This window comes from Calonectris borealis, chromosome Z (genome assembly GCF_964195595.1).
Source record: "Calonectris borealis chromosome Z, bCalBor7.hap1.2, whole genome shotgun sequence".
Lineage (NCBI taxonomy): Eukaryota > Metazoa > Chordata > Aves > Procellariiformes > Procellariidae > Calonectris > Calonectris borealis.
Window position 1 is genome coordinate 22,953,910 of NC_134352.1, and position 18,535 is coordinate 22,972,444.

Genomic DNA, 18,535 nt, shown 5'->3' on the forward strand with positions numbered 1-18,535 from the left:
TGGGAAGGAAATGCATTCAGGCCAGTAGCCCAGTTACCACTGGTGCTTACAGAAGTGAAGTTGCTTTTACATCACAGATTGGTAATTTATTGTCATTGTCTTGGTGTAAACTGAGAGTGCATAGAAGCATCTCTACTCCTGCCTTAATTTCTATCACCCTCCTCAAAGCTCTGAAACAGATTGTTTGCTTAAAAACTAGGGGACCAGACAGGTGATGAAAACATCACCCAGATGCTTAAGAGAGCTCATGACTGCCGGAAGACAGCTGAGAACGCAGCAAAAGCCTTGCTGATGAAACTAGATGGGAGCTGCGGGGGAGCCTATGCAATCACCGGCTGTAGCGTGCAGCCCTGGGAAAGCCTGTCATCCAACAGCCACACAAGGTAACTGCCACTCATCTGCTCTTCTAATCCCCAAGTGTTTGATTTCAGACCAAAAGTTACGTTGTATTGTATTTGCTGAACTACCTCCCTCCCCTCAGTCCCCTGGCTTCTTTGCTTTGATTTATAAGTCACCATGCCTCAGTGGTGACTTTGAACAACTCCAGCCAAGAAGGGTTTTGTTGCATAAATTTGTTGCAAATGAGTGACTCTGAACTTTGATCTTCCTCATAAAGGGCAAAACCATTACATTTGTTTTACATCAGTGGCTTTCTTGCTGTTTTATTGGAACTCAAATCACGTACTTCATATTTATATCTATTGTATGCAGACAGCACAGACGTATGGACAACCAGAGATCAGAAATATGCTTCCATCAGCATTTTTGGAGTGTTCAAGAATTGTTTTCTAAATGTTGCAAATCCAGCCATTTTGTTTTAAATAATTTCCTCTCTCTTCTCATTCCCCTTTGCCCCACTCCGAATTCTTCCTTCCCATGCTATTCTTTCACACGTGGAGTGGCAAATGAACATCATGACAGGCAGAGTGGATTCTTCCAGGAAAGACTGGATATTGCAGATTTTCTGAAGACCTATAAAATAATGAAACTTAAATGAGCTATTATTGCAGAAGTGTTCCAGTTCAAATATATCTGCTAGCAACTTCACTTTGAGTCATTGCCTGCCTGCAGTGTAATTGTACTCTGTGCAGTGAATATGTGTGCTTGTGTACGGATACAAATTTGGCAAGTGTCCTGGATAAATATAGACGAACATTTTTCTTTTTAAAAGTTATTTTGGTTTCTCAGATTCACTCTAAAACTTCATTTTAATTTAGTTTTTAAGCCAGTTCTTTTTTAAAATGCTGTCATTTTTTGACACTTTTAGAAGTTTATTTTAGTACTGTGTCATTTCCTCTTCTTGCTGATGCCTCCTCCGAAACATCTTATTTCCTGCCATGTGCCCTAGCATGGAATAGCTAAAAAGTGAGCAAAAAGGTAACCTGAGGGAACAGGGTCCAAATGTCAGGTAAATTTTAACATTTTCTTCAAAGAAGTTTTATGGTACACTTTCAGTCCAAGAAAGCTGTATCTTTATTCAGAAATTAATGTGGCAGCATCTGCGCTGGTAACACATTGATCACTCATTGTACCAGAAGTATTTACTGGCCTGTTTTAGTGTTTGTTCTCCTAGCTTTTCACTGAAAGTGTTTGGTAGGAATATAGTCTCTACAGTCCTTGCTTTGTTGAACATCATTTTTGGTTTTTTGAGGGGGAAGATAAGGGAGGGAAGTGTGTGTGTTTGGGGAGAAAAATAAAATAATCCCTCATGCTCATGGTTTACTGCGAACTTTTGGTGGTCACCTGGCGATGTGTGTATGTGTGCACATAATGTGTTGGCTGAGTAGATGAAGTTTCAGCAGAGTATGATTAAAATGGCATAGGATTTCAAATTTCATCAGTATAAACTGTGTCATGAAATGTAAAAATGCAAATGTAAATGCTTCTGTGTGCAAGAGAGGTGTTTTAGCTTGAGTCATTATCATTGTAAGATCATTTTTTCTGGTGTGGAGCAAGATATTGTACTGAATAAGTTAACTATTGTTATCTGCTTTGGTATTTGTGGAACGTGAGAGAAAAAAGCTTCTCTCACTCACCCGAACGGCACACAGCAAGTCAGGAACTTGTCATATGGGCATCCTGATCTGATCGTCACTTACGCATTGTCATCCCTCTCCCCTCCCCCCATGCCCAATGTAATTTGTCTTTGTCTAAACATACATATCAGTGACAGTATTTCTGAAACTTTAGCTTCTCCATGAAATATTAGTCTTCTCTTCTTTCCTTCTGTTGTGTTCAAGTGATATGTGGTAGAGGTGTTTTCAGATTTCTCCTTCCTGTGGACCTGTCTCAAAATAGAGGCATCCCCTCTTCAGCTTACAAGCGCACGACACTGTGCCAGGCCATAGGGGGAAAATCTGTGCTGGTTCAAAAGGCACACGCTTTTCTTTATTTATATCAGCAAATGTTCCATCTCAGGTTTAAAAAATTTGAAGATTTTGTCTTTAACTCTCCTCTCCCTATCATTCTGGATCCTTTTTGTTCCTCTCCAGGACCCTACTCCTGCTTTTTGGAGTTACCCTGCCTATGTTGCCAGCTCTTTCAACCCATTCATGCTTGCTCCCTTGTCACTTGGCTCCCTGCTGCTCTAGACAGACTTCCCATTGCTGCATACCTCCAGCCCTCTATGATTCTTTGGTGTTGATGGTTTCCATTTCCTTTCCTTTTCTATTACAACAGCAACCCAAGCAGAGATAGGAAAGCAGACTGCGGATTTCTAGCTGTTCCTGCAGGCTCAATGTTTTTTATTTGTCTTAAAGAACTTGCCAGTCTATAAAACTGGGGAGTAGAACAAGCCCACATCACTAGTGAGTGCTGTGTGAACCACCATTTGGGGACCACTGCACTGAAATGAAAACATTTTTACGTTATGTGGTTCAAACGTAGTCCGAATCCGCAAGACTGATCTTTTGCCATAGCTGTTTTAGTGTTCCAGGCTTTTAGTTGCAGATACGTAGTGCTACCTTTTCCCTTTGAAACCAACTGAGTAAAGAGGTAGTGGGATGATGAAAACTCTCCTTTGCTGAGACTTGTGACAAATGAGTAATTGTCCCTGCTGTTCGAAATCCTGTAGAATAGGGACTTATAATGGAATTGTTGACCCATCTTTAGCTTTGGCATTTCAAATGAGATTCTGAATGTCAAATCACTGAACACATTACTGAGAATAAATGCTTGGTGAGCCACTAGTGACAAGTGGTTAAAGACTGTAAAAGGGAGCAACTGAAATGAAAAGAAATGAAATGCAATGAAAGAGCATCACAGAGGTTGTTACTGGTGAAGTGAATAAAAATAATAGCAAGCATCTCAACTCCTTTGGCTGGCAGCAGCATAATAATATTGCCAATTCATTTTTTGAAAATAGAAATAGGTCTGCAGTGTAGTTGGAAGTAATTTTTTAATAGGCAGAAGCTAACTGTAGAACATATATTGCCAACAAGGTTTGACTGATTGCACCTTAAAAAGAAGTAAACAAAAGAGAAGGCCTCAGTTGTAACACTGACTGAGAACGGTGGATTTTATTCCACCATCCATATTCACTATGCTAGTAAGCATCTGGATTTGTGGGAGGAGGATCTGGTCTCTTATATGCAAAGGGAATTCTTTTCAGTATTATGTGGTGTCACAAAATATCTGAACTCAGCTAAATGTAGGACTATATATCTCATCAGAATCATGTCCAATTTCAGATAAGTAGCTGACAGACAAGATTATCTTGGCTGAAATGTGCAAATAAGTTATTTAGAAATATCCCAACAGATACCTTAATGTTATCTATGTAACACTTCATTGCTGGGCTGAACTAGTCTCAGAAGGAAGCAGGATAGTTTCACCAGAGATTCTGATTTTAGCCAAATATACTGTTGTTTATCTTTTGGCTCGTCGGAGTATTTTTCAGTTTCTCAGGAAGTTACTATCTTTTGGCATTATGATGTTTCAGATCTCAAGCCACTTTACCTAGAAGATGGTTGGCCCATGTGTACTGTGTATCAAATGCATTCTCTGAAGTGTAAGGTTGCGTGCAGACATTCAAGCAAGTTTTGTGGATTCAGTTCTGACAGCGTTATTTTAGTTCTATCAACTTTTGTATTATCTGCACCATTGCTGAACGGCAGATTTATTTATTGATTTGATTTTTAGCAGATGAACTGAAGCTTATACAGGGTTTTATGGACAAAATTTTGTAGTGTACAGAAGTTGCTTACACAGAGGCACTGTTGGAAGCCTCATTTATATCCATTCACTGCATTTTATACACACACATGTGCGTGCAAACACAGACATGCATGCCAGCAAATAAAACTGCACATTGTACTATACCAACCTGCATATTTTCCACAGGCTGTGTATGAAAATTAATTTGACATCATCCAGGCATGACATCATTGTAAAAGATTTGAGGGATGAAGCGAGTGGGAAGAACATTTCTCTTTGCTTGTTTTGAATACAACAGAAGTTAGAATGAGCAGGTTGATGTTGTATTCCCTCCAGGTGTGATGAAATTGTGATCCTCTCTCTATCCTTACCTACATGCTTGAGAAATGAGAAACTGCACATCTTTTGCAACAATTTCGTGTGTTTTTTGGAGGCATTTTACTACATACGCATTCTGTCGGTCTGTTTTCCTTTGTCCTGATTGCTGTTAGAAGGGAGAGCAGTATCTGAAATTCAGGGTCATATGCTCACCAGCTGTGGGCCCTTAAATAGAGCAGCAATGGACTAGCATTCTGGCTGTGGAGAGCTGTATGGTGGGGCTTTTGGGGGAACACGCCCTGGCAGAGCTGTGCTGTGGGAGTTCAGAAGCACTGCAGCATCGTTTCCATCCCTCATCATGCAGCCTCATTTTTACAACAGTCCAAAGTGGGCTTTGTACCCCAGCTTTCTGCAGCCCATACTGCTTCCAGTCTTCTGGGTGGGGGCTTGCTAAATGTGGGGGGAGAGGGAAGATTCTTCTCCCTTCGTGTGCTGACTGAGACAGCTTCCTTGCCAAGCTCCCCTCACCTTCTTAAAAAAAAAAAAAAAGAAAGAAAAAAAAAAAAAAGAAGAAGAGCAGCTTGCTAGCAATTCACCAGAGGAGCCAACTCAGCTGCAGACAGGCAGGCAGGCAGGCAGCCAGGACTGAAGTAAAAGCAGCCTGAGTATCACTGGCAACAATCCAGACTGTCTTCCTCAGTTTGGACTGCTCTCGCCTAAAATATACGTGCATAGCCGTGGATCTTTAAGGGCCAAAATCTGTGAATACCCAGTGAGTATGAGGTCCAACACAACATAATAATAGACTTTCAGCATTTTTGCTCAGGTTTCATTCCCAGCAGGAGAGCTAGGTTTTCTTTCCTTTGCAAGCGAAAACTGAGATGAGCTCTTTGTGTCCCAAGATTTGAAGCCTGTGTAGGCTTTACAAGCTGTCCATCCTCCAACAACAGCTGTTTTACATTTAATCCAGAAAAGCTGTGCAATTGCTGTCTTTGGGTGCTGAGGAAACTTGCAACGTGACTTCAGTACAGAATTAAGTATTTCTCGCATTATCTGTCCCCATGATTTTTATATCAATATCTACTTCAGAGAGGTATCTTCAGACTCAGTAAAGCAAGATCTATTAAGTGTTTCGAGATTCTCTAATGAAAAACTAAGCATGAACAAAAATCTCTTTCAACCTGAAAGGGTTTCTATGTAGTGTAGGTGCAGGGTGTTTTTAGCTTCACTGCGGATGGAAATGCATGAAAACAAAGGCAAAGACCAGTTTACAGTTGTGGTAAATATGGCACCTATTATCCCTAAGAAAAGTAAGGAATAATGGGAAATTGACAGAGAACTGTAGTAAAGAACTGTAATGCTATATTTCATGAGAGGGAAGGATTTTGAGAAATCTTTGTAGACCTGCCAATTCTCCATCTCCTCCAAGGCTGTGCTTGGAATTTGTGGGAAGATTGGCAATTATCTGAGGCACTTAAAAATCAATGTAGCTTTGGCTGAAGTAGAACCAAAAGAAAAGAGAAAAATCAAGCCTATCTTGATAGGCTTCCCCTTTTTCACATGCATAATATACTTTAGGACACCATCCTGACTCTCACAGCATGTCACGGGTGGGGCTTTTTTTCTTCCTACAAAAATGTTCAACAGCAGTGCAATTTGATACAGAAAGTGATTTATTCCCCTGCTGATAACTGAGATCATCTAGCATTCCAGACAAGCACAGTTAATGGATGACTTATCCCTCACCCCGCAGCTGATTACAGGACCTCAGGAGACAGCAGGCAGCTTTGAGTGAGGTTATAGAAACAACATGGCATTTTATTTTCCTTTTAGTGTTATTGCAACTATATTCAGCCCTGGAATGCTATGGCTGTATCAGTCTCGGCCCCCCGCAGCACTGGCATGCGCGTAGGTGGGTAGGCAGCACTGAGCCACCCTTGCTCTAAGATATTAGTTCTCCCTTTCTGCCGTCTCTGTGTAAACATTTGTGAGGCAGACTAACGGGCAGTCATTTGTTTGATGCCTGTAGATAGAAGTTCCACCAACTGTAAAGATGACTTTTTATTAAAAATCCTGCTAACTTATGGGTTGGTTTTAAACCCCTCCAGCCCTGAAAGACTGTCAGTGTACTGAGGAATACACCTTAACATGAATTGAAGGATGCTACTTCCTGACATCTGCCAGTGGAATTTTGCTCAGGTTGATTCCTACAAGTATCCATTAAAAATATCTGAGATGATAACTGATATTGCCATCAGCAGAGGTAAATGAGGTCTGGGCTGATTCTTTTGTCTTAGCAGATGCTTCTTCCCAAAGAAGATGAAGACCAGTGGCTGAGCAGCAGAGAGAAGCTTGCCCTGCTAGGGTATTCCTAAGAAAGCTTACGCAGTTTCTGCCCCCCCCCCCCCCTCCCCCCCCCCCCAATTAAAAAAAAGACTTGTTTCAGAAGACACCATTCCAGAAAAAGTAATTCAGTTACATGTCACTAAATATCTGGCTTTGCAGAGAAGTTGTCACATGATTCAATTTTCTCATGCAGCTTAGGGAATTAATTTCTTTTCTGAATTTGTCATACCCCACTGCATCTTCTGAACATTGCAGTGTCCAGTCCACGCTACGTGTGTCCTTTCTGTGAACTTTTAAGTAAGACTCAGATGTGTTGATGAAGTATTGGGAGAGTGTTTGATGTAAAAGTACAGAATTTGTTCCAAATGTTTTTTTAATACCATTCTTTCTCTTTCCAGTACTACCAGTTCAACTGCAAGCAGTTGTGATACAGAATTTACAAAGGAGGATGAGCAGCGGCTGAAAGATTACATCCAGCAGTTGAAAAATGACAGAGCAGCAGTGAAACTGACAATGCTGGAGCTGGAAAGCATCCACATTGATCCCCTTAGTTATGATGTTAAACCTCGTGGAGACAGCCAGAGGCTAGACCTGGAAAATGCGGTCTTGATGCAGGAGCTCATGGCAATGAAGGTATTTTATTTCTATCCAACAGGCTAACTGCACTGCTGACAATGCCCCTGTGCTACAAAACATGCTCACTCACACACATGGGAGGCTTTGGTAGTAATCCCTGGGTAATAATGGGTACCTTTGTTGAAACAAATAATCAGGGCTGAGAATCCAGTAGTCAGAAAGTGACAGAAGGCAGTGCATTAACAGTGACAAGTTACGTGTGATGTGAATTAGGCGAGGACTTAATCCGTAGCTCTAAACTTGGAATGCTCTCCTTGACAAAGCAGATGCTCTCTCTAAGAGATATGGCAGCTGAGTTGCTTGAGGGTGACCAAAAGCACGATACAGCACTTCCCAGGAGACAGTTCATTACTTTACTTACAAGCTTGCAAATGTGCATCTTGAATATTTGTGAACTGAAGCAGAACAAATTCGCCTCCTTTTAATATTGCCATGGGAGAAGGAATGGTCTGTCAGAAGCTATCATCCCTAATGCTCTCCAGCGGTCAGTCGCAAGTCCAGAGCTGTTCTAGGCACTGTGTTGCAATCCGTAGCTCAGTTCAGAGCCCGAGCAAAGAGTGCGGGGTGTAATGACTTGCAGTAACAGACGTTTTTGGAGAAAACTCTGGTCCCTCAGGCTTGGTTTATATGTCCAGTTCTAAAGATGTGATCTAGAAAAACTGACCTTTATTGACCAGGTATAGAGCTTATAACATTTTAAATCTGGCTTCTGTATTGACTTTGAGAGAGGTGAACTAAAACATAGGAATATACTAAAGGCAATACAAGCGCGTTTCTGCATTTAGAAATTGTCTGGGTTTGGTTCAGTTTACATAAGTTTAATTTCCTCATGTTAGCAAGTCCTATTTTAGTCAACTAACAGCAGATATGTCAGATGATGGTATCACGTGGGTCAGCAAATCCTAATAGTTTCATAAGCTTCTAAAGCTGTAGATTTTTGTTCAGATGTGCTACTGCTGGGTAACTGGTAGCTTAGTAATGATAATTATGTTCTTAGTGGTGCTTTTCCGTGCCTTTCCATGATGACAAGTACAATTTTGCAATAATGCATTCAATATTTGCAGTTCAGAAAAAAGATTGCCTGCTACCAGTCAGAAGATTTAAAGTTATGTTAGTTGTTTGAATATATTGTGGCCAACAGCAATATATTTCCCATAATTAAAGCATGCAAAATGTACTGGAAGACATTTGTAGATTATTTGGTGTATATTTCAGATAACACACTTCCTTCTCCTCTTTTGCATCCAGATCTTCCCTGAAATCTCTTGTACACCATTCTTATCTCTATCTTTAAATTGGTTGGTAACGGCAAACTGCAGAGCTATCCCTTGTGATTAGTGCCCTTGCATTCCCTGACCTGGCAGGAACACCAACAGTTGCATATCATAATTTCTGGCACAGTTTTGAGTGTTGGTAATCCTTTTGTTCACTAAAGAATCATCTAACTTGTTTTTGACATATCGTGTCCACTCATAACTTTTGGGTGGACCTAGCACATTGGGTTTTCACTGCAGGAATTGTCCCTAGAAGAAGAAGAAATCTTTCTTCTTGATTGGTTTGTGTGCCGTGCATACTGCAATAGACATACATTTTACATAGGTGGCTGAAGTCACCTTCAGTCCTTTCTGGTACAGGGAAACTGACAGTACTGTTATTCATTATAATTTGTTGTACTTTTCTGGAATTCACAACTGCAGGAAATCCCTAGGTTTCTGAAAGGGATATGGTGAAAATTCAAGTTTGTCAAAGCTTGGAATGGATTTGTTGGTAAGTGCTCTCCAGCCACAGAAATTGAAAACCCCTGCCTTTCTTCTGTATGCATAAAGCATTACAAAAGGCACAGCTACACTCCACGTGCTTTGGTCCCAAGAGAATATGCTACCTTATTAGCATCCATGGTTGTTGCTCAGGTCTGCATTACACCTTGCTTATATGTTCAGCAAGCTAAAACACAGCTGAACCTAAGGGCAGGGCTCATGGATGTCTTGGCTTTCTGAGCGTATTGTTTGTATCTGTTACTTGGAACATGTATCTCATACAGAATAGTGTATGCATCTGCCTTCTTCTGAGACAACTGGAGAATTTAAATTTCCTTACGGTATTTTATTTAACTTGAAGCAGATGGATTCATCTGTTCATCATGTAGCAGCTCTTAATTTGTTCCCTCCCTTCCACATTCTTGGCAAGGATGATACAGCTTGATTGAGCTACTCAAGGATTTCCTGCATTGCTGGGTCTTAGGACCTGCTGTTGTCTTCCTGAAACTTATATCTGTGTGGAATCTCTGCTGCATCTTTTGGCACCTTTCATTTATGACTCCCAGTAAAAACTGATCACCACATCAGTCATATTGCTTCTTGCATCTGTGTGTTATGCTGATAATGTTCTGAAAATGCCTTTACACCATTAGTTCTTCATTGTTGATGAAAATGATCCATAAAAAGATGGTTTGGGGAAGGTTTCTCTGTTGCCCTATTTATTTTTTTCACTGATCCAAAGTGTAAGATGTAGCGGTCTGCCAGCACTTCTGTAAAATCCAGTTCTTTGCTTCAAGCAATAATTAACCATGTTTCCAAATATATTCTCATCTGCGGTTTGTCATCATTCAGTGGTCTTGCTTTGAGGTCAGTTGTTGTCATGCCCCAGTTAGCAAGGAGATTGCTTCTGATGGGTGTAAATAATTCTTGGTTTACAGCCTTTCTGCATTTCAAAGGACTTAATCTAGATAAGAAGTCTCAGCTTTCTACACTGGTAATTTTTCCTCTTTTGTGTACAGGTGTTGATAATACTGCTCATAATGTGCTTTGAGGCTACAGTCTCTTTGCAGAAAATGTTAAGAATTCTCTTGTCCACCTTTGTTACAGCATTTCATGCTTTTATAGATGTATAGAGTAAAATAGAGTTAACTAGAGGATGGCATTTTTCTGCTCAGACATTTGTTTTACTTCTGAAGGCTGCTGTATTCCACCTTGTGTACTGTGATCCTCCTGGAGCCCCTTTTCATGACTTTTAGAACTTTTTGCCATATAAGTGTCCTTGCTGTTTTATTCTTCTGACGTGACCACATCCAACACAAATTTTAATTTTGAGGATACTGTGGTGTGTCTAATTATACTGAGTCCGGAGTGTTTAATTTTCATTCAAGTTTTCACCCAAATTCAGAATTGCAATATGACTGCAAGTACAAAATATTCCTCAATATTCAATTAATTAGTCCTGAAATGACTGCTAGATTTGGTGCTTGAAGCTTGTGAATTTGCATGGCTTGTGAAAGTCTCCTGCAATCAACTGGAAGGGTGACCACTTGCTACCTCCTCCTTCAGGGTTTCATTTTGTAAATGCCACTTGTGCTTTAGGCCCATACTCTGAAGAAGCAGATACGTTAAACTGCAAAATGTTTCACCAGCATCCTGTAATTAGAAAAAAAGGGACTGGTAAATATACAAAGGAGATGTTGTCATTGAAATTAAATTTAGACACTATCTTTAGAAAACATATTTTCATGGAAAAAATTACTCCATATGTAAAGACTAACTCTCTAAGTAAACCTCAGCTACTTAAATTTTCCCACATGAAACATTACTGTTGCCACCCTGCCTCACAGATTGTATGTGTCCGTACCAGAATCCTCAACTGTAGCTTTAATTTTTAACTTCAACTTTCCATTCTTTCCTGTTCCTTCCCTGGGAGCCTCTGTAAGACACAGGCCGACAGTTCTTCTACTTTTCCCCTGCTTTGTTTTTGCTTCTCTACTTCAAAGTCACATTGTCTTGACATGAGAAAACTAACATATGGTGCTTTTGGAGTCCATTATATGTCTTCTGGGACAGGATGCAAACTTGTGAATTCATATATGACAATCTAAGCTTACTGTCTTCATAAACAAAGGAGTTAATTGTTGATCCTCAAATTTATTTTGAGCTGGGATATGTAGTACAAACAAACACCCAGTCTTTAAGTTAAAACTTCTAAGTGATGGGAAAAATCAGTTCCACGGATTCATTGTTGCAGTGGTTAAATTCACCTTTTTCTTTTAGGAAATAAATGTCCCTTATTTCTAGGCTGAGTTTGCCTAGCTTCAGCTTCCAGCCTGGGAAGATCTTGTCATGACCCTCCCACATAGATAGCCCTCTGTCAAGAGTATCTTCTATTCACATAAGTGCCAAAATACTCTGCTCAAATTACTTCTCAGACTTCTCTAAGCAGGCTAAGTAGATTAATGGCTTTAGAAATAGAGGCTTAAGAAGCTAAATGCATACACTTAAGTATACCAGACAATCCAGCTCAACTCCTATAACTAAATTTCCCCATTATTATTTATCAGTATTATTTACATTTTTACTGTTGACAAAGGAAATTAATGGTAAGTTTGCCTAACAACTAAATTTCTGTAAACCACATTGAATGAAACTGATTGTGCTTCTAACCTTCAGTTCACAAACAAGTAGATGCATAAATGAATGATTTTAAAGCTCATACAAACCTTTCCAAGCCTGAGGGTTTTTAGGATATGGATTTTATTTTTGCATGGTTGGTGATTCTGAATAAGCCAATGATTACCTGTGATTACTCTATTCTGGTTGTAACTGTGCTACACCTGTGTGCACTGCTTACATTTAATCCGGACAGCAAATTTTTGGTAGAAACGTAGATTCTCTTCTACAGAAAAAGTTAGTCTAAATATATGCCAAGATTTGTATTTGTGTAATCTTTGTTAATAATGCATATAATACAAAGAGCATTATTTTTGAAGGATAAGGTTGTGACTAGAATATGGTTTTTTGTTTAAAAAAAAGAATTAAAAAATAGTGATTTGTTCCTAGGCTGGCCACACAACAGAAACTTCTATCTTTCAGAGATGTTTACACAGTGAACAAGTCTAGAACTGAACTGTAATACAGAAAATGGCTGCTTGAACTCAGTATTCACCCATGAGGTGACCTAGGGCACGGCAAGCTCAACAGTGAGAACATGATTCTGGGTTGGTTTTTTTTTTGTTTTGGTGGTCTTTTGTTTGTTTGATGGTGGTTTTTTAACTCATGATGTAAATAATATTTTAGGACTATCTCTTTAAATGTTTTGTGGATGCTGGGTTTTCCTGGGTTCAGAAAATAACTAGACATTCATGGAAGAAACTTTACTGAAGTGTTGTTAAACACGAAGAGCCTTCTGGTTAGGGTACCCATCAGCTGCTTTTCATGGGAGGGTGGGAGCAAGTGCTGAAAGAAAGGTCACTGCACTCATGCCTTGTTCTTACACTTCTGCCCAGCCACTGTCAGAGCAGATGTTAAAGCAGAGGTCTGTCCCCAAATAGCAGTTGTTGTGTTACAATAGTTGACAGCTCTGTCATAAATATCAGAGTGGCAGAAGAATTATACACAAGAACTAGCTCTCAGAATTGATCTTCTTTCTATGAAGTACCAGTGTCCATTTTCTGTGGATCATATTTACAGAAGAATATAAGCGAGTGCAATTTTATCAACCTCCAGTTGTGTATAGTTGGGAGTCTGGCCATCTAGAAGAGGGAAATTAAAAATGGACATCTGATGATGCCATACCCAGTTGCCCTTTTTGACTAACTCAGTCTACCATGGAGGCTGGTATTATGAGGCAGGAGTATGTGATCTGTGTTTGCTGTCCTGGTCCCTCAAACCTATTCCACTGTAATGAGATAAACCAACTCTAATTCTTATGTATCAATAAGAAAGTGGAATCTGGCATTTAGAGAGCTGTTTAACAAGAAAGTCAGACACTCCTGTTTTTAGGGCAATAGTCTCTGAAGGGCAATGTAGAACCAAAGAAATTTCAGCAGCTGTGGCAACCCTCTCAGATCCCTGATACTCTAGTTTCAGCGCATTAGCTGCTCTGTTGCTTCTGAGCTTATTTCTGAGTCTGATTAAGGGATGGGAAAGCTCCTCGTAGTCGCTTAGTCTCAAAATATACTGGTCTTTTGACAAATATACTATGTGATTATAAAAAGCCTTCTGGATGCTGATAGTGTTCTCCATGGAAAGAACACTCAAGTAATAGGAGTTGATGAAAACCTTGTTTAACCTCCTCTTCCTTTAGGTGTGTAGTGCCCTGAAGCAGCATGCTGATAATGTTTCTTCAACAGGAGGAGATGGCAGAGCTCAAGGCACAGCTTTACCTGCTAGAGAAGGAGAAGAAGGCATTGGAATTGAAACTGAGCACTCGAGAGGCCCAGGAGCAGGCCTACCTCGTCCATATTGAGCACTTGAAGTCTGAAGTGGAAGAGCAAAAAGAGCAGAGAATGAGGTCTCTCAGCTCAACCAGCAGTGGAAGCAAGGACAAATTGGGCAAGGTCAGGAGTCAAACAAGTTTCCAAAATCAGCATAAACACAATTTATTGTACCTTTCCCTCCCTAAAGCAATCTTTAGCAATGTTAATCATTCTCCTCTTTTGTCTATATGTACGTCTTTTCTCTCTTCTCCAGTTGTTAGGTCGTTCTTTCTATGCTGTGACTTATGAGGACTTTGCAGAATTACTGTTAAGCCTGGGCTAAAATAGGGTTGTCATTTTGGGGAGGAGTGCAACACAGCCATTCTTGTACAAGCTACTGTGGTTGAACATGTTGTGTCTTGCCTGTTGCTGCTCACTGGATACAGTGGAAGAGAGTCTAAGCAAAACACCACCCTCCCCCTGTTCCAAACACAAAATATGAGCTCATTTCTATGAAGCAGTTAGAGCATTGTAATGACAGTCTCTTTTTCCAAGTCAGATAGTTTGTAATGATTTGAGAATTAAGACTTTTCCCCCTTAGTATAATGCAAAATAAAGATTTCTGCATTTACATTAATAATTTGCATGAAGAAATAGTGATGCCTAGAAAAACTTTACTCCTGTTATTTTAGTGCTGTGTCCCCAGAAAACCTCAGTAATATGTTTAAAACCAAAATCCAGAGCTAGTGTATAACTGTGTCTTTCTTATCAGCGTCATCTGAATTGTTTGATCCAATGCTGCTTTGTTTCAAGTGTGGTGTCAATGGTAATATAAGGCACCAGCAGTTATGCACAGTATAGCATAATTCTGCAAATCAGTGAGCTGTGGTGGTTTAGAAGACATTTAGAAGGGTTTGTGAAGCATTAATCCGTTAGTCCATTTCTTGGTATGTTGATACACTGCCATGTTGTTGTGACATTGTGATGTTTATTTTACCTCCATTTTAAAAGTAGCTGCGAACTAACAGGTTTTCAGAGTTTTCCCATTAAGATGGTAAGTAACTTCAAATTAGATGGCCTTTCCTCATTTCTCAGGAATGCAGTGATGGCACCGCAACACCGTTAACACTAGCTGAGCTGAGACCGTACAACGAGAGTGAACTGACTGCTGAACTGACAAACGCACTCAGGCGGTAAGCAGCTTCCTTCACCAGAGACATGACTTGTTCTGTAGGTCCAGGGTGAGGTTTAGTTCTGAGCCTTCGCTCTTACCCTCAAATGATTTTAAGAGTGATCACAGATTTTTCCTGTGAGAAGGAAAAGGATCGAAGTTCTTCTAACCTTCCCCTCTGTTTTGCTGTTGTTCTTCAGCTGATGAAAGTCCTCGCATGGTGCTCAGCTCCATTCCCCTTGAGGTTCTCTAAAATTCAGATTAACTGTATCCCTAAGAAACCCTCAAAATGTCAGCAATGTCCAATTCAGGCAAGAATATGAGACACAAAACAGTGACATGACTTGCTTGAGGGCATGCAGAAAACCTTCAGTGAAGACAGGGTTTGAAGTGTGACCTTTGGTTAAGAAAGTTGGTCGCAGGTTAGAACATGGGTAGGAGTTAGAGGAGTGGGAATTGCAGTGATTGTGATGACTCAGATGCTGCATTTGCCTACTGAGCATGTAAGTAGAGCCACAGTTCAATTACGAATGACATTGTTGTGTGAAGCATTAGCTTTCCAATGAGAGAGAAAATTGATGACTTGACAAACTGCTTTTATCAACAGCCAGGTTTTAAGCGAAAACTTTCAGTACAGTTATACATTAACTAGATATTTGTTTGTGCAGCAGTTTTCACTGTACCAGCTATGTGGTAAACTTCATGACAAAGATATTCACTGTTTCGATAGTTGTTTCAGTACTTGTTCCACCTTTTCTAAAAGATGGCTATCTAATAATCTAATGTGGTTATTGTATTTAGAACCTGTCCAAAATGCTACTAAGAATTTTGGCTGGGAAGAGTGTATTTTGCTTTTCTGGTGTTTGCACCCTCTTTAATGGTGGAATGTCCTCTCAGGCAGCTGTGGTGTTTCATTCCTGCAGTGCTTTTTTCATAGGTGCAACTTGTAGTGTGCCTAGGGACACTTAAGCCTGAAAGGCATTATGTAAAAATGTAAGATCGTTACCACTGCAGAATCAATACCTCTCATACCATTTGCTTAATAGTCTGGCAGTTGCTGAGTATTTAGTTTGCTTGATGCAGGAAACAAAATTCTGTGGTTAAAATAATCAAAACTGTCATTTGTGTGTGGGCGGATAAAACCCATCAACAAAGTCATTTGCATAAACATTGCATAGAGCCATTGGCCGCCCCCATACCCCCCTCACTCCAGTCCCGGCGTGAGCAGCTCCACTGGCATTTTCTGTCTTCATTCAAGCTGCAGCTTTTTCCTGTTGTTGTTACTTGCTCCTGGATTTCGAGAAGATGCCAGTGACGTTAGTTAGCGGAGGCTTGAGTACAGTCATGAAATGTGGTTTGCTGACAACACAGAGAAAAAAGCTTTGCTTTATGTACTAGGCCTTAAGTTGATTAGCATGGATTTCCAGCCAGGGGCCTAGTAAGCACAGTTTGTCAGGCAGAAATGGGGAAGAAAAATAATCGGATTTAACTGTACATAAATTTTGGAGTGAAGACTCTCTGCATAATGGAAATACAACTGTACTAAGTGTGATTGCTACTGCCAGTGGGGCTCAAGCACAGTTCACGCGAGCTGTGTGGACAGGGTATTTTTCTCCCTGATCAGACTGCCAGCCAAATCAGGCTGAATGCTTAGTCCTCTTATGCTGAAGTCTTCTCTCTGAAAGTCTGTGGATGGTCTGTCTAGCACATGGAGAAAGCTTACTGCAACCTGTTTAGCCACAGCTATGCTAAAAAATACCAGCAGTTCCTCACTGCCATCCTGGATAAACGGAGCCTCAGATATCATAATGAAATTTATACCATCATGGATCCACAAAGGAGTTTTAAAAATAATCAAAATGCATTTTGCTCTCTGAAAGTGCTACAACAATGCAGAATGGTCTGAAGTGACTGTGATATTTTAGGGACAAAGTGGATTTAACTCTTTGCACTTAGCATGTGCTGATCCCTCAGTGCTCTTCCTGCTTGTATGGGAAAAAAAGTGTTGGCACTGTGTGTGAACCAGGAGAGATCCTGGCGACTCCCCTAGCACCCTCCTCACCCACCAAAGGAGGACCAGAATTCAAAATAAGAAATATTTTGTCCAGTAACTGTGTTTGCTGGTGGGCAGGAGGGAGATGTGAAACAAGTGAATATCACACACTTAATCTGTGGTCTAGAGGCAATATTTAAATGCTAATGTTCAGGAGTATTTCAGTTCTGGTTGCAATTAGTGCACATATCCAGCAACTGGACCTATCTGTTGCTACTCCAGGCAGTAGACACTGGTGCAGGGGACAGCAGCTGCAAGCATAGGGGCAAAAATCCATTTGCTTTTGAGTTTTCCTGTTTGTCAGAGAATGCGATATCAATCAGCAGCCCTGCTTTCTGCCCGCTCCCCATCCTGTCTTCACAGCTCCCCTGGCAGCTCCCCCCTCTGCTGCTTTCCCATTCTGTCCTTCTGTTGCTGCAGAACTGTCAGGTTCTTCTCAGTTAATTGAAATAGAGTGAAACCCAAATAAAACAGCAGGATGCAGTTACTGTTTGGTTTTTGGTGTGGTTTGGAAGCATTTATTTGTTCGTAGTCTGCAAATGGCTTTGCAGCAGAACAGTCTTATCCACAGAGGTAGCCTATCTTCTCTCTGCAGATGTGGATTTTCTCATAAAGCTGGAATCCAGCAGCGTGTTGTGAAGCTCCCCGAGTTGTCATTGGTAGTGGCCATCAGCAGAAATTCAGGGCAGGAGCAATTCTACATTTATTGTTTCATAACGTGTTTGTTCTTATAGGACTCCCGTAGCAGTGTTTGGCATTAAAACCCATCTTGTGGGTTTTCCACAGAAATCGCTTTTCTTTTCCATGACCACTATGCTAACTAGTAGAAACGTAAATTATCTGCAAGTTCCATGTTGTAAAAGTTACATCTACATTACCAAATTTCTGGTATTGTAGGCTAAGGCCACTGATTTAGAGACACGTCCTGTTCCAGCCAAACATAAATACTTTCTGCCAGAGTCTTTAGCAATTTTGTTTTCCCCTCTCTCCTTTCTTGATGGAATGATGGAACATTTCAATGGACATGAAGCCTGTTGAGTTTTTTCTTGAGTTTGACACATCCATAAATGAACTCGTTGGCAGGAAATACTTTATTCTTGGGAGGGCAAAAATGTATTCCCAGCAGCCTCAAGGCCTGGCACCGACACCTCAATGACTGTGCCACAGGCCAGTTTTACGAGAGAGGATCTGGCTAAATACCCCAAAATCAGACATATTACACAGTCTCTGAGGGAGATCTTAAAATGACACCTTCCTTGCTGGTGTCTTCTGCTCTGCTGCGGCAGGGGAAGGGAGTGCTGTAGATGACTTGTATGAGTTTATAACTTAGTAGGCACGTATCAGGTTATAAATGCATTAGAGATGGCAGGAAGGAGGCAGTAAGAAGAATTCCAGATAGGAAATGCTTTTGCTTTAGCAGGGTGGTAATAATGGTGACACAACTAATCTTTTCTTTTTTTCTGCTAAGTTCTTTCATTCTGTGAAAAATGGCCAAGCTGGCAAGACTGAAACTTCTCCCTCTCCCCAGGCCTTTTTAGAAATGCTTTGATTGTTGAGGTCCTCCTGCAGTCTATCCTTGTATTTCCAGTTGCTGATAGCTTTTCTGTCTGCATAGGGTTGTATTTTGTGTATGTATTTAGAGAATCCTTTATAAGCATTAAAATATTTGGGCAGG

General features: G+C 40.5%; 1 protein-coding gene across 1 annotated transcript in view; it reads left to right on the forward strand.

Annotated features, from left to right (window-relative positions):
* The window catches only part of MCC (MCC regulator of Wnt signaling pathway), a 225,520-nt gene that overhangs the window by 194,737 nt on the left and 12,248 nt on the right, over nucleotides 1-18,535 (forward strand). The window contains exons 14-17 of the mRNA XM_075136679.1: nucleotides 200-383; nucleotides 7,218-7,452; nucleotides 13,571-13,777; nucleotides 14,732-14,829. Coding sequence (XP_074992780.1) covers nucleotides 200-383; nucleotides 7,218-7,452; nucleotides 13,571-13,777; nucleotides 14,732-14,829 — 724 coding nt within the window. The remainder of the gene's footprint in view (nucleotides 1-199; nucleotides 384-7,217; nucleotides 7,453-13,570; nucleotides 13,778-14,731; nucleotides 14,830-18,535) is intronic.